Source organism: Mustela putorius, unplaced genomic scaffold (assembly GCF_011764305.1).
Source record: "Mustela putorius furo isolate JIRA1106 unplaced genomic scaffold, ASM1176430v1.1 tig00000430_pilon_pilon_pilon, whole genome shotgun sequence".
Lineage (NCBI taxonomy): Eukaryota > Metazoa > Chordata > Mammalia > Carnivora > Mustelidae > Mustela > Mustela putorius.
The window spans coordinates 18,487,594-18,501,027 of NW_025421377.1; the positions used below are offsets into that span (position 1 = coordinate 18,487,594).

The 13,434-nt window shown below is 37.0% G+C and overlaps 1 protein-coding gene across 2 annotated transcripts in view; it reads right to left on the reverse strand.

The window, feature by feature from the left end:
- Positions 1–13,434, reverse strand: part of CENPC (centromere protein C) — a 104,915-nt gene that overhangs the window by 48,691 nt on the left and 42,790 nt on the right. For both annotated transcript variants that reach the window (XM_013062367.2, XM_013062366.2), the window contains exons 6-8: positions 10,976–11,243; positions 9,825–10,040; positions 5,837–6,360 (exon numbers count right to left, since the gene is read on the reverse strand). In XM_013062367.2, the coding sequence (XP_012917821.1) occupies positions 5,837–6,360; positions 9,825–10,040; positions 10,976–11,243 (1,008 nt within the window). The remainder of the gene's footprint in view (positions 1–5,836; positions 6,361–9,824; positions 10,041–10,975; positions 11,244–13,434) is intronic.

Below are 13,434 nucleotides of genomic sequence, written 5' to 3' on the forward strand. Positions count from 1 at the left end.
TAGAAAATGAGCCAAATTATGTCAAGATCCCTTACAGCAGTATAACTCTCTGAGTCCAGTTTGACAATAAGCTACAGGATTTGGCAACTCTGAATCTGAGACAAAGAGAATGATATATGCTTATAAAAGGAGTAAAAGAAAAATATTAGCCTTAATGATCTGAACCAGGCACAAAAAAAGTTGATGAAAAAGGAAAGAATATACTTTACCAATACTGTGCTTAATACAAGAATCAATCAATATGCTAGAAGAGATAAGAATGGGAGATATTAGAAGAGACACAACAGATAGCAAAATCTTGACAGTGAAGAACATATCTGAGGGAATGGATATAGGAGATAATAAAGGGTCAGTTTACAAAACACTAAAGCAAAGACAGAGAACTTTCAACATGGTTGCTACTGATGAGTGGGTTTAAGGAATCACCAGTGATTCCTGCAAGAATCCTCACCAGTGCGCAGCATCTTCAGGCCTCCTATATGTCCACCCTGTGTCTCTTCTCCAACTCCTTTTCCTCTATTTCCCCCTTTTTCTTTCCTCTGATCAAAAGTATCCTTAGGAACTACTGTTTTTTTTAATAAAGATTTTATTTATTTATTTATTTATTTATTTATTTATTTGAGAGAGAGAACACGGGGATCAGCAGAGAGAGAGGGAAAAGCAGGTTCCCCACTGGGCAAGGAGCTCCATGTGGCACTTAATCCCAGGACCCCAGGTCCATGACTTGAGCCGAAGGCAGGAGCTTAACTAACTGAGCCACCCAGGTGCCCCCTCAGAAACTGTTCTAACAAATCAGAGGTGCTCATGATGACATAAATTGCCCATGTTCATGAATAAACTTAAAAAAAAAAAATCAGTGTGAACAATGATTTAGGGAAAAAGAATCTGAGGAAGAGGGCGCCTGGGTGGCTCAGTTGGTTGAGCAACTGCCTTAGGCTCAGGTCATGATCCCAGACTTCCAGGATCGAGTCCCGCATCCAGCTCCCAGCTCCTTGGGGAGTCTGCTTCTCCCTCTGACCTTCTCCTCTCTCATGCTCTCTCACTTATTCTCCCTCAAATAAATAAATAAAATCTTTAAAAAAAAAAAAAAAAAGAATCTGAGGAAGAAAACACTATCATGAAAGACTTATTCAGACAGCGACATAGAAATCATACAAATTCAAAAACAAACCAATTAATTATTCTAGAAACTAATTCCAGATCAGGGAAGATCAAAAACTGAATGACAACTTACAAAACTAATAAACAAGAACACATGCAGAAGGTATGAACAGATGGTAATGTGAAGAGAGCAGACTCAGAACTGAGCAGACATATTGTCCTAAGTAGAGCAATGGCCAGAAAAAGAGGTGACTTAGAAGTGATACTTTTCTAGGGCGCCTGGGTGGCTCAGTGGGTTAAAGCCTCTGCCTTCAGCTCAGGTCATGATCCCACAGTCCTGGGATCAAGCCCTGCATCGGGCCCTCTCCTCAGCAGGGAGCCTGCTTCCCTTCTCTCTCTGCTAGCCTCTCAGCCAAATAAATAAATAAAATCTTTATTAAAAAAAAAATACATTTCTAATACTGTGGGAAATTTGCATATTTACATGTAAAGGAGTATCATTTTGAAGGTGGGACATCTTTTTTTTTTTTTTTTAAGGTTTTATTTATTTATTTGACAGAGAGAGAGATCACAAATAGGCAGAGAGACAGACAGAGAGAGAGATGAGGAGAAGCAGGCTCCCTGCTGAGCAGAGAGCCCAATGCGGGACTCGATCCCAGGCCCCTGGGATCATGACCTGAGCCAAAGGCAGAGGCTTAACCCACTGAGCCACCCAGGCGCCCCGAAGGTGGGACATCTTTTAAAAAACTGCAAAATTATTCACCCAAAACAAAGTAATACTTCTGTATTCCAAGGACCCATAAAGATAACTGCTAAGGCTAAGATCTAAGGGATACTTTAGGAATAGAACAGATACAGTTCCTATTCTCATGAAACTTTCAGTCTAACTGCCAGAAGGAGAGACGGAAATTTAGCAAGTAATTTTATGTTTGATAAAACGAAAAGGATGCTATTGGAGCATATATAGGAACATACTGGGATAGGGAATAATAATCAAGTAAAATGATATTTAAACTGAGTACAAAGTTTGATAGGGGACAGAGTACATTTAGGAAAAATTTTCTAGGCAAAAGTCACAGCACTTTAAAAGGCCCACAGTTGAGACAGTATGTTCATGAACTGGAAGAAATTCATTATAAAGTAACCCAGGAGATGAACCTGGAGAGCAGAGAGAAGACAGAGGGCATGTGCATAAACTGCTAAAATAATCTAAGAAACAAATGACTCTAAGAATAGCAAGAGGAAAGAAGAGAAGTAAAAGAATGGAAGTCAAACTTTATACAGGTTGCTGAAGGAAAGAGGAGTCAAAGATGATCCAGGTTTCTTTCCTGAGCTACTAAATTTATTATGGCCCCATTTATAAAGATAGGAAAACTAAAGAAGGAGCAAGTTTGGAAGAATTTATTAGTTTCGTAAATCATCTAGTATGAGAAGCCTAAGAGATAGAAGTGGAAAAGTCTACTGCTTCAACACCAATCATTAGCTTAGGCATTACAAATTTGTCAAGTGCCTTTTAAAAAAGAAAAAATATCTTCAAAGTAAGAATATCCTTGGAATTAAGTTATTTTCCTATTATTAGTCTTTGAACTGAGATGGTTAGTAGAATAATATCCTTCCAAAAATGTACTCACCCTAATCCACAAAATCTGTGAAAATGTTATCTTATATGGCAAGAGACTTTGCATATGTGACTAAATAAACCTCAAAACTGGGAGATTACCCTGGGTTATTTAGGCTGGTCCAATCTAATTATATGTGTTCTTAAAAGTGGTGGTCAGGGGGCGCCTGGGTGGCTCAGTGGGTTAAAGCCTCTGCCTTCAGCTCGGGTCATGATCTCGGGGTCCTGGGATCGAGCCCCGCATCGGGCTCTCTGCTCGGCGGGGAGTCTGCTTCCTCCTCCCTCTCTCTCTGCCTGCTTCTCTGCCTACTTGTGATCTCTGTCTGTCAAAAAAGATTAAAAAAAATGTTAAAAAAAAAAAAAGTGGTGGTCAGAATGATAGGACAAAGGAAGAAGAGGCAAAAGAATTTGGAAATCTAAGAAACCTGGTATTGCTGGCTTTGAAGATGAAAGAAGGAAACCATGATTCAAGGATATAAACAACTTCAAGAGGCTGGAAAAGATAAGGAAACATATTCTCTCCTAGAATCACCAGAAAGAAAAGCAACCTTGTCAATATATTGATTTTAGCTCAACAAGATCTATTTCAGACTTGTGACCCACAGAACTGTAAGACAATAAATGTATGTTGTTTTAAGTCACTAAGTATGTGGTAATCTGTTATAACAGTGATGGAAAAATTAATAAAATTGGTAATTAATCAGACATTACATTCACTAACCAATCTACATAAAGAATTTATCTGAGTATCAATGTGAAGAATCTGACAGGTACTTAATAAATGTTTAACATTTATAATTAAACCGTATCCTTCAAGAATACTTTTTTTTTTTAAGATTTTATTTATTATTTGACAGAGATAACAGTTAGGCAGAGAAGCAGGCAGAGAGAGAGGAGGAAGCAGGCTTCCCGCTGAGCAGAGAGCCCAATGCTCGATCCCAGGACCCTGGGATCATGACCTGAGCCAAAGGCAGAGACTTTTATCCACTTACCCACCCAGGCGCCCCTATAATTTCTTGATATGTTTTTTCCTAAGAAGACAAATCAAAATTTTGTACCTTCAAATTTTGTGAATTAATATTCTACGTAAAGGACTAATAAAAAAAACTTCCCTATAACTTCAGTTTAGTCAGATTCTTTATATTTCTTAAAATAGCCAGCCACTAATGAGAAAGTGAAGGAAGTTGAGAGAAAGAGAGAAAAAAAGAAGAAAGAGAGAGAGAAAGAAATTCAATAAAAATAATATGGGGGGGGGGCACCTGGGTGGCTTAGTTGTTTAAGTATCTGCTTTCTGCTCAGGTCATGATCCCAGAGTCCTGGGATCAAGTTCAGCCCTGCCAGGCTCCCTGCTCAGTGAGGAATCTGCGTATCTCTTTCCCTCTGTCCCCCACCCCACTTGTACTCTCTCTCTTTCAAATACAGAAAAATCTTTTTAAAAAAAAATAATATGGGATATGTCAGACATTTACAAGAGAGGTCTGCAAAACAGAAAAGGTGGATACACAAAGGTACAAACAGACAAAACTGAAATCTGACAACTATTATTTAAGGTGATATAAAGTCTATGTTTAGATTATAAAAAAAGAAAGCTAAAATAATTGAACAATACTTAAAGTAGAATTTCCTTTCATAAAAACTAGCTTAAATACTGTGCTTTAATATATACTCTTTCTCCCTTCTGTATCAGCAATAATATAGTATAGTATAGTCATCTAGGACCTCCAATACAATACAATTCTGGTGAAGAGAGTTTTCTGGGTAGCTAATAGCTTTTTCAAATCAGCATCGAAAACATTTTCACTTATTTCAAAACTTCTTGACAGTGCTGAAGAAATATAGGCTCTAATGAGGGGACAGATCCTGAGCCAATATTTTCTAACCTTGAGTATTATCGCCTAACTTATAGGGCTGTCAAGAAGGATTAAATTGTATTTCGTACACATAAAGTGTCTAATACATTTGTTTAGTGTTTTCTACTCCATTAACTATTCTAAAGAAATTCTGTAAGAGTAACTACTTCTTCTATTACTTCAAAAAAAGTGGTACAAAAAACATAAATGAATCTTTTCTTCATGACAGTGTCATCATTACAAACCTCAATCACTACAAAATGATTACATAAAGAGGGCAGCCACACTCCAAGTTTGTCTGAGACAATCCCAATTTATGCTTCCTATCCTGACACCCCCTCTCATTCTCAAGAGTCCCAGTTTGGATGATAAATACTATAGTGGTCCAAGATAAAAAGATCTATTGAGATACTACTTGGATAACTGTTCTCTGTAATTCTATTATCATCCTGTGAATATATGTGTATATCTCCTTGTCTACAGACACTACTACATTGATTTTTTTTTTTTAAGATTTTATCTATTTATTTGACAGGCAGAGATCACAAGTAGACAGAGAGGCAGGCAGAGAGAGAGAGAGAGAGAGAGAAGCAGGCTCCCTGCTGAGCAGAGAGCCTGATGCGGGACTCGATCCCAGGACCCTGAGATCATAACCAGAGCTGAAGGCAGCGGCTTAACCCACTGAGCCACCCAGACGCCCCTACATTGATTTTTTTTTTTTAATGGTGATAACTGTTTTAGTTCTCTTTGTAATTTCAGTGCCCAATACAGTGTATGGCAATTTACTGAATGTTAGATAAATAAGTAAATGATAGAAAAGAAGAATATGAAGTTTTATTCTAGAAGAAATAGCTCCATACTATCTTAGGGTTTTCTTCCCCCTGTTTATATTTTAATAAAACTCAAAGAATATATGATGTTGTCTTATTCATATTCTGGTAACCATCTGCTTTATAAGCCTTTTCCCTTCACTTTTTCCTTTATATATGCTGCCATCTTAGAAGCTACACAAAAGTCAAGTGACTCAGAATTAAATTACATGTAAAACAGAGATACTAGAAAAGAGCTTATAGATATAGGTTTACTTTGCCTACTTCCCAAAGCTAAATAGAAATATTAAAAGAACATGAAGTGGTAGGATAATGTTCACAGGTATACTTAATGTAAAAAACTTACCCACAGGCAGCATCTGTTTTTTGGGAAATATCAGTATTTATCATCTCTTCACACTCTTCCATATTTCAGTCTGAATATCTCTGTAACTTACCTTGGGTGATATGTGACATATTTGTATTTTTTTCTTTAGACTGAGCCACATCAACCTGTTCTTCAAGTACATTGCCCTTATATTTTCTTCTCTGTTTTTGTTTTATAGTCTTTTTCTTTCCAGATGATTTTTCTGCATTCTCATTATACATTTCATATTTTGTAGATCCACAGTGATTTTCCAGTTCATTTGCCAAAGCACACCCCTTACCCAGTCGTTTTTGTTTAGAAGGCTGAGATTTCTCTACTGGGTAAGCTGTGTCACAATGTCTGTCACTTGTCATATTTGCAGGTGGTACACGGTGATGTTTTTCTCTTGACTTCTTACTTTGAAGGAGTGCAGAGTTCTCTGCAGGGTTTACTGTGCATTGTTTCAGAGGCCCAGCTTTTCTCGGTATAGTAATCCAAGATTGACTGGCAAAACTTCTTTCGGATTCCTCGATTATAAATTCATCCTCTAACAAATTCACGTCATTTGAAGGAGATGAGTGAAGGGGAGCAGTTGCTATATGCCTAACAACAGGACTAAAACAGGATGTTAAAATAAACAATAGCTCAAAAAATTAAGTTTTTACCTTTGCTTTGTGAAGACCATAATCTATACAGGAAATAAAATCTATGTATCTTTTTTTTTTATTTTTTAAGATTTTATTTATTCAACAGAGAGAGATAACGAGAGAGGGAACACAAACATGAGGAAGCTGGAGAGGGAGAAGCAGGCTTCCTGCTTCCTGCAGGGCTTGATCCCAGGATGCTAGGATCACGACTTGAGTTGAAAGCAGTCACTTATGATTGAGCCACCTGGGTGCCCCTCTGTGTATATATATATTTATTTTTAAATTTCTTTTCAGCATAACAGAATTCATTATTTATGGACCACACCCAGTGCTCCATGCAATATGTGCCCCCCATAATACCCACCAGCTGACTCCCCCAACCCTCCCCACCCCTTCAAAACCCTCAGATTGTTTTTCAGAGTCCATAGTCTCTCATGGTTCATCTCCCCTTCCAATTTCCCTCAGCTCCCTCTCCCCCCTATGTATATTTTAAAGAACGAAGCACACCTCAATTTTCCCTTACCCTTGAAAATCCTCCTCTTCTTTTACACTTCTGTAATACCTGATTACACTCATTTATAACACTAATGAAATCTGAATTGAATCTCAATTTAAATTTAGAGCTGGAAGCCTAGACATCATCTAATTTAATGCTCTCCCCAACCCATTTTATATACTGAACAGTTAAAACTCAGAAATGTGTGGGGCGCCTGGGGGCTCAGTGGGTTAAGCCTCTGCCTTTGGCTCAGGTCATGACCCCAGGGTCCTGGGATCGCGCCCCACATTGGGCTCTCTGCTCGGTAGGGAGCCTGCTTCCCCCCTTCTCTGCCTACTTGTGATCTTTGTCTGTCAAATAAATAAATAAATAATCTACCAAAAAAAAAAAAAAAAAAACTCAGAAATGTGTTAAACAAAGCCCAGACACATTGACAGACAGTCCAAAAATGCATGCCGTTATTACATATAATGTTACCCTAATTTTATGTATGAATGGATGTATAGCTGTCTCTTGGGGGCCAGAGGTCTTCACATTCAAGACAAGATTATTTCCAAGACATCTTCAAGTCTAATATTCTAAGAAAACACTACTAAATTATGCAATAAATTATATTATGTAAAAATGATTCCAAGTTTGAATAATTCACATACTTTTCAAATAAGTTTTAATACTGTAATCATGGTATAGAAATAAATGGAAAGTATCTAGAAAGGCAGGCAAATTGGGATTAAACAGCATCTCTTCCAATTAGTTGGGAAAGCTTTCTAGAGAAGGAAAAATTATTTAAAGGATAGTAATCTGATGGACTCTTTTCTATTTCCTTCCTTTTTATAACAGCCTCAGGCAAACCACATATTGAAGTGAGATATGCATAAATAAAACCTTAGGGTAAACAACCAAACTCTGAAGCTAGCATATGCACTCCTGTTTCTACCTTTCCCACCTGAGTATGCAAGCTTAACCATCATTGTGTCTGCTTTTTCTATGTTTTCACTAATAAAATATACCCCAAAAATTACAAATTGAAAACACCTTCCCTATTTACCTAATCTCAAGCCCCTCATAATTCTTATAATGTAGAACAGTATACATACATACACATACACACGTGTTGTGTTGCTGGTAAGAAACTATACTCTCCTTACAGTTACGCATAATTTCAATTAAAATTTGCATCAATTAAGATTAACTTTTAGTTAAATTATATGTATGTGTGGGGGCACCTGGGTGGCTCAGTGGGTTAAAGCCTCTGTTGGCTCAGGTCATGATCCCAGGGTCCTGGGATCGAGCCCCACATCAGGCTCTCTGCTCAGCAAGGCGCCTGCTTCCTCCTCTCTCTCTCTGCCTGCCTCTCTGCCTACTTGTGATCTGTCTGTCAAATAAATAAATAAAATCTTAAAAAAAAATGTATGTATGTGTGTATATATGCTAAGAAATATACTTTCTTCTAATAGGTAGAGTTTTGCAAGTTTATGTAATTAGAAAACTAGAAAGTCTAATGAAAAACAAAGTCAATACAAACAGAAAACCATAATGAATCAATGTTTATACAGAAATGTTACTTTTCAACATTTAAAGAAATAGCCAATCTGTTAAAAATAGATTTAATTTGCTTTACTGTATATAACTCACAGTTATCTGTTACTTTTATACATAAGAAAGTAATGCTAAGAATTTAAAAATTAAGCCTTCCTAAACCAGCCAATAAGAATTTTCTAAGGGTGCCCAGGTGGTTGAGTCAGTTAGGCATCTGCCTTCCGCTCAGGTCAGGCATGATCCCAGGGTCCTGGGAGCCCCACATCGGAAAGCCCCTTACTCCCTTTCCCTGCCACTCCCCGTTTGTGCTTCCATGAGCGTGCGCTCTCTCTCTCTCTGTCAAATAAATAATACATAAATAAATAAAAGAATTCTCTAACTCTGCTCCTCTATTTTACTTCAAGGGACTTCCATAACATCAAGATTATTCTAACTGATGATAATATCCTTAGGAAACAATGTTGACACCTGCTTCAGACTAAATATCTGTATACTTCCAAAATTCATAAGCTGAAACCGAATCCCCAATGGGATAGTATTTGGGGGTGGGGCCTTTACGAGGTGATTAAGTCATGAGTGTGGAACACTCATGAACAGAATTAATACCCTCATCAAAGAAGCCGCAGAAAACCCCCTTACCACCTCTGCCATGTGAGGTTATGGCAAGAAGATAGCCATCAACGAACCAAGAAGCCGATGTCACCAGAAAGGAAAAAGGAGATTGGCATATGACAAGGGAAAATGGTATGCCAAAACGGGGACAAATGGAAATGTGTACGAGCAAGTTGGCAGAAAGAGTTAACTAGGGAGAATGAAGGCCATAAATACCAGCCAAAAAAATCTGAAGTTTCTCTAGGTCAGGGGTTCCCATCTCTAACTGCCATTAATTCTAGTTAACTGCAATGTGCAGCCATAGTTAAGAATCACAGTGTGGACACTAAAGAACCTCTGAAGGTTTTTTAGTAGGCAAGAACAGATTAAAATTTCTTCTAGGATCACACTTTTATTAACTCAAGAAGAAGAAAAGGAAAGAAGATTAAAGCTCTTAACAGTGAAATACACCACAACGTAATTCTGTCTCTAAATACTGCCTTCATTCTTTGATAGCATACAGACTAGAAAGTGCTAAGGAGCAAAAGCACTGAATAAGCAATGAAAGCAATGAATTATGAATAAACTTACTGTCTTTCACATTTAATTTACTAAGTACCTAATGATGGCTTTGGGGGTGATTTGCTGGTAAGAAACTACACTCTCCTTAGGGTTAGGCATTAATTTCAGTTAAAACTTGCACCAATTAAGATTAACTTTTAGTTAAACAGCATTAAGAATCCTTGATATTGTTTACAGAATATAAAGAAAAAAATGACTCAAAGGATAGTTTCTTAATAACTTACCTGGATTCACTTTTTCTTTTTACAGTTTCTAAAAACAATGTTGAAAAACTCTTTTTAGTTTGTGGATGAATTTCATCTTCTAAATCTGGTACTCTTTTCTGAGATGCTCTTGACAATTTCCTCTCTTGTGGTTCTTCTGATCCTTTATCCTCTATTTCTGGTATTTTATTTGCTATTTCTACTTCCTTCAAAGCAATTTTATCTTCAAAGTTTAACCTAAAAAGTTGAAAGGAAGGCAAGCTGAATAAATACTCTCACAATTTGCTGAGTTTGGAGTTCTCCTGAACTCCCCTCAGTAACAATACAGACCAAATACAAAATTTTTCACAAGCCCTTTATTTAATGTCTAAAAATTCTGATTTGTAATCTTTTAAAATACACAAGGCAATTGCTCAGGAAAATTACATTTCTTATTTGTCAGTGAGAAAAAAAGAGAAAAGACCAAGAAACTCTGTAGCTTAAAGGACTCGTTCTCAAACATTTAGTAAGATTTTCAATCATCTGAATAATCTTATTAAAATGTAGATTCTGAGTTAGTAGGTCTAGAATAGGGTTTGAGATTCTATATTTCTAACAAGCTGCCAGATAATGCATTGCTCTTGATCCTGAACTGCATACCACATTTTGAATAGCAAAATCTTAGAATGTATTTAACTCCTTGGCTCCAAGAATTACACAAGACACTAGACAGACATTAATTACACTCACCGCAGAAGTCCCCAGTAGCAAAGGACTTTGAATGATCTACTTTGCTTCTTAAAGGCCAAAATGAGCCCCAAGAAATAGACAATAATTCACCACAACTTATCTTCAAAATACTTATCCTTTGCTACCCTAGAAATGAGCCAATATATACCTACCACTGTAATTACAAATGACATAGAGAAAACACTCTTAGGAAGACACAGAAAACATATTATCAGAAGAAAACACTTTTTTCCATAAACTACAGAAATGTTTACCCACAAACTTCTCTGAAGTATACTTTAAGCCTTCCTTATTATATAAACTGAACCATGTTATGCTCTTCTCATGTTAATATTCCTCAATACTTATTATAAAATACATTAAAAATAAATTTAAAAATTAATTAATAAATAACTTTAAAATTTTTAAGCAGATTGATATTATTTCAGTAAATAAAAATTCACCTTTTCCTGGTTTTAAGAGAAATCTCCATACTTGAAGACAATGTATTTACTGAATTTTTTTTTTGGGCAATGGATGAAATCACATTTTGTGATACAGAAGCTTTTGCATCCAAAAGAACAAAAGGTGAACCAACTGGTAAGTGTAATTCCTTATCAGCCTCACTGTGACAATCTTTTAATTTTTTACTCGACATTTTTCTCGAGCCAGGTGTACTTTTAGAACCAATACCAGCTGTCAAAATTTGCTGATGAACTTCATGGTCCTGACCTGGAAGAAAATTATATGAAGACATTAGAAACTTTTAAAATAATACTATTAGAATCAAATGTGCTTTTTAAAATTCAGCAGCAATAACTAGAAATAGTTTTCAGAAGACTCACAGTTCATTTAGTTTATAATCAAAGATCTATGACTAAAATACATAAAGGCAGGGTGCCTGGGTGGCTCAGTTGTTGAGCAGCTGCCTTCAGCTCAGGCGGTGATTCCAGGGTCCTGCGATCGGGCCCCGCGATCGGGCCCCACCACCGGGCTCCCTGCTCAGCGGGAGGCCTGCTTCTCCCTCTCCCACTCCCCCTGCTTGTGTTCCCTCTCTCACTGTATCTCTCTCTGTCAAATAAATAAAATATTTTTAAAAAAATAAATAAGGGGCGACTGGATGGTTCAGCTGGTTAAGCAGCTGCCTTAGGCTCAGGTCATGTTTCCAGGATCCTGGGATTAAGCCCCAAATCGGGCACCCTGCTTAGCAGAGAGCCTGCTTTTCTCTTTCCCTTTGTCTGCTGCTCTGCTTAATTGTGCTATCTCTCTGTCAAATAAATAAATAAAAATCTTAAAAATAAATAAATAAATTATATAAGGCCTTTAAAAGTTATGATTCATGAAATTAATGAATATAAAGATGTATTTTGTCCATGCTCTGAAGTTTTGAAATAAAATTCCAAACAGAAAACTCACAATTCTACAGATAGTCAATTTACCCAAGATTTGAATAAATCTATATACAGCTAAAATAAAGAAGTAATTTTAGAGAAATCATGAGATTCAATCTTTAAAATCTAATCTAAAGACTAGATCTTTAGATCTAAGGCAGCCAGATGACCACATATTTATACACATACATACATATACAGAGACATAACAGATATGTATAGAGATATATAAAAGATTTGTATATGTGTATATATGTAAAGATATACATATAAAAATATTCTTTATACATAAAAGTTTATATACATACACATATACACATGTACATTTATATATATATATACACACATATATATAAATAAATAAAGAATATACATACTCTCTTAGGCTTATACCCTCAAATATCAAAGAAAAAGTAGAACTGTTGGGAAGTATTTATATTGATTCATACTCTGAAAAAGCAAAGATTAGGAGCACCTGAGTGGCTCAGTATCAGTTAAGCATCCAACTCTTGATTGCAGCTCAGGTCATGATTTCAGGGCGGTGAGATTGAGCCCCACGTTGGACTCCACACACAGCACAGAGTCAGCATGGGTTTCTTTCTCCCTCTGTCCCTTTCCCCGAACTCCCATGCACTCAACCTCTCTCAAATAATAAAAAATTTTTTAAAAAAGCAAAGATTAGGGGCGCCTGGGTGGCTCAGTGGGTTAAGCCGCTGCCTTCGGCTCGGGTCATGATCTCAGGGTCCTGGGATCGAGTCCCACATGGGGCTCTCTGCTCAGCAGGGAGTCTGCTTCCTCCTCTCTCTCTCTGCCTGCCTCTCTGCCTACTTGTGATTTCTCTCTGTCAAATAAATAAAATCTTTAAAAAAAATAAAAATTAAAAAAAAAGATGCTCCTCCACCATGGGAAGGAGATATTCCCAAATGTTTAAAAAAAAAAAAAAAAAGCAAAGATTAAAAATTTTAAATACAATCAAAAAGGAGCTTGTGAAGGTTATAGAACAAGAGAGTATACTCAGTTTTCTCTGTTTTTCCCACCAAATACAAGTAAGCTAATAGTACATATCCATCAAATAACAATAAGAGAACTCTAAGAGCTAGAAGGAAAGAGGCATATTTGCTAGGAACCTCAAGTCTTGAGCAACAAAAGACAGTACCTTCCCTTTATCTCCCACGAATCCCTAGACTGGGTTCTAGAGAGGTGTGCAACCCTGAACCACAAACAGGGGGATAAAAAACCCTGCATTCTCCATCCAAAAGACCTGGAGAAAGGAAACACAACAGAGACATAATGGGGAACCCCAACCCCCATTCCACAAGCTGAGCCACTAAATACTCCATTCTGCAGTGGCGCTATAAGAGGAGCAAAGCCTTCAACCATGCCAGGACCCACTCCATAAGTTCTAAGTTATAGTAGTAGCAGAGGAGCAAAGTCCTAGAGTAACCTTGTCCCTCAACCAACACTGTCCCCACTTTAACAATCAAGGACAGCAGACCATATGATCCACAAAAGCTGCAAAGTAGTGAAGCCTC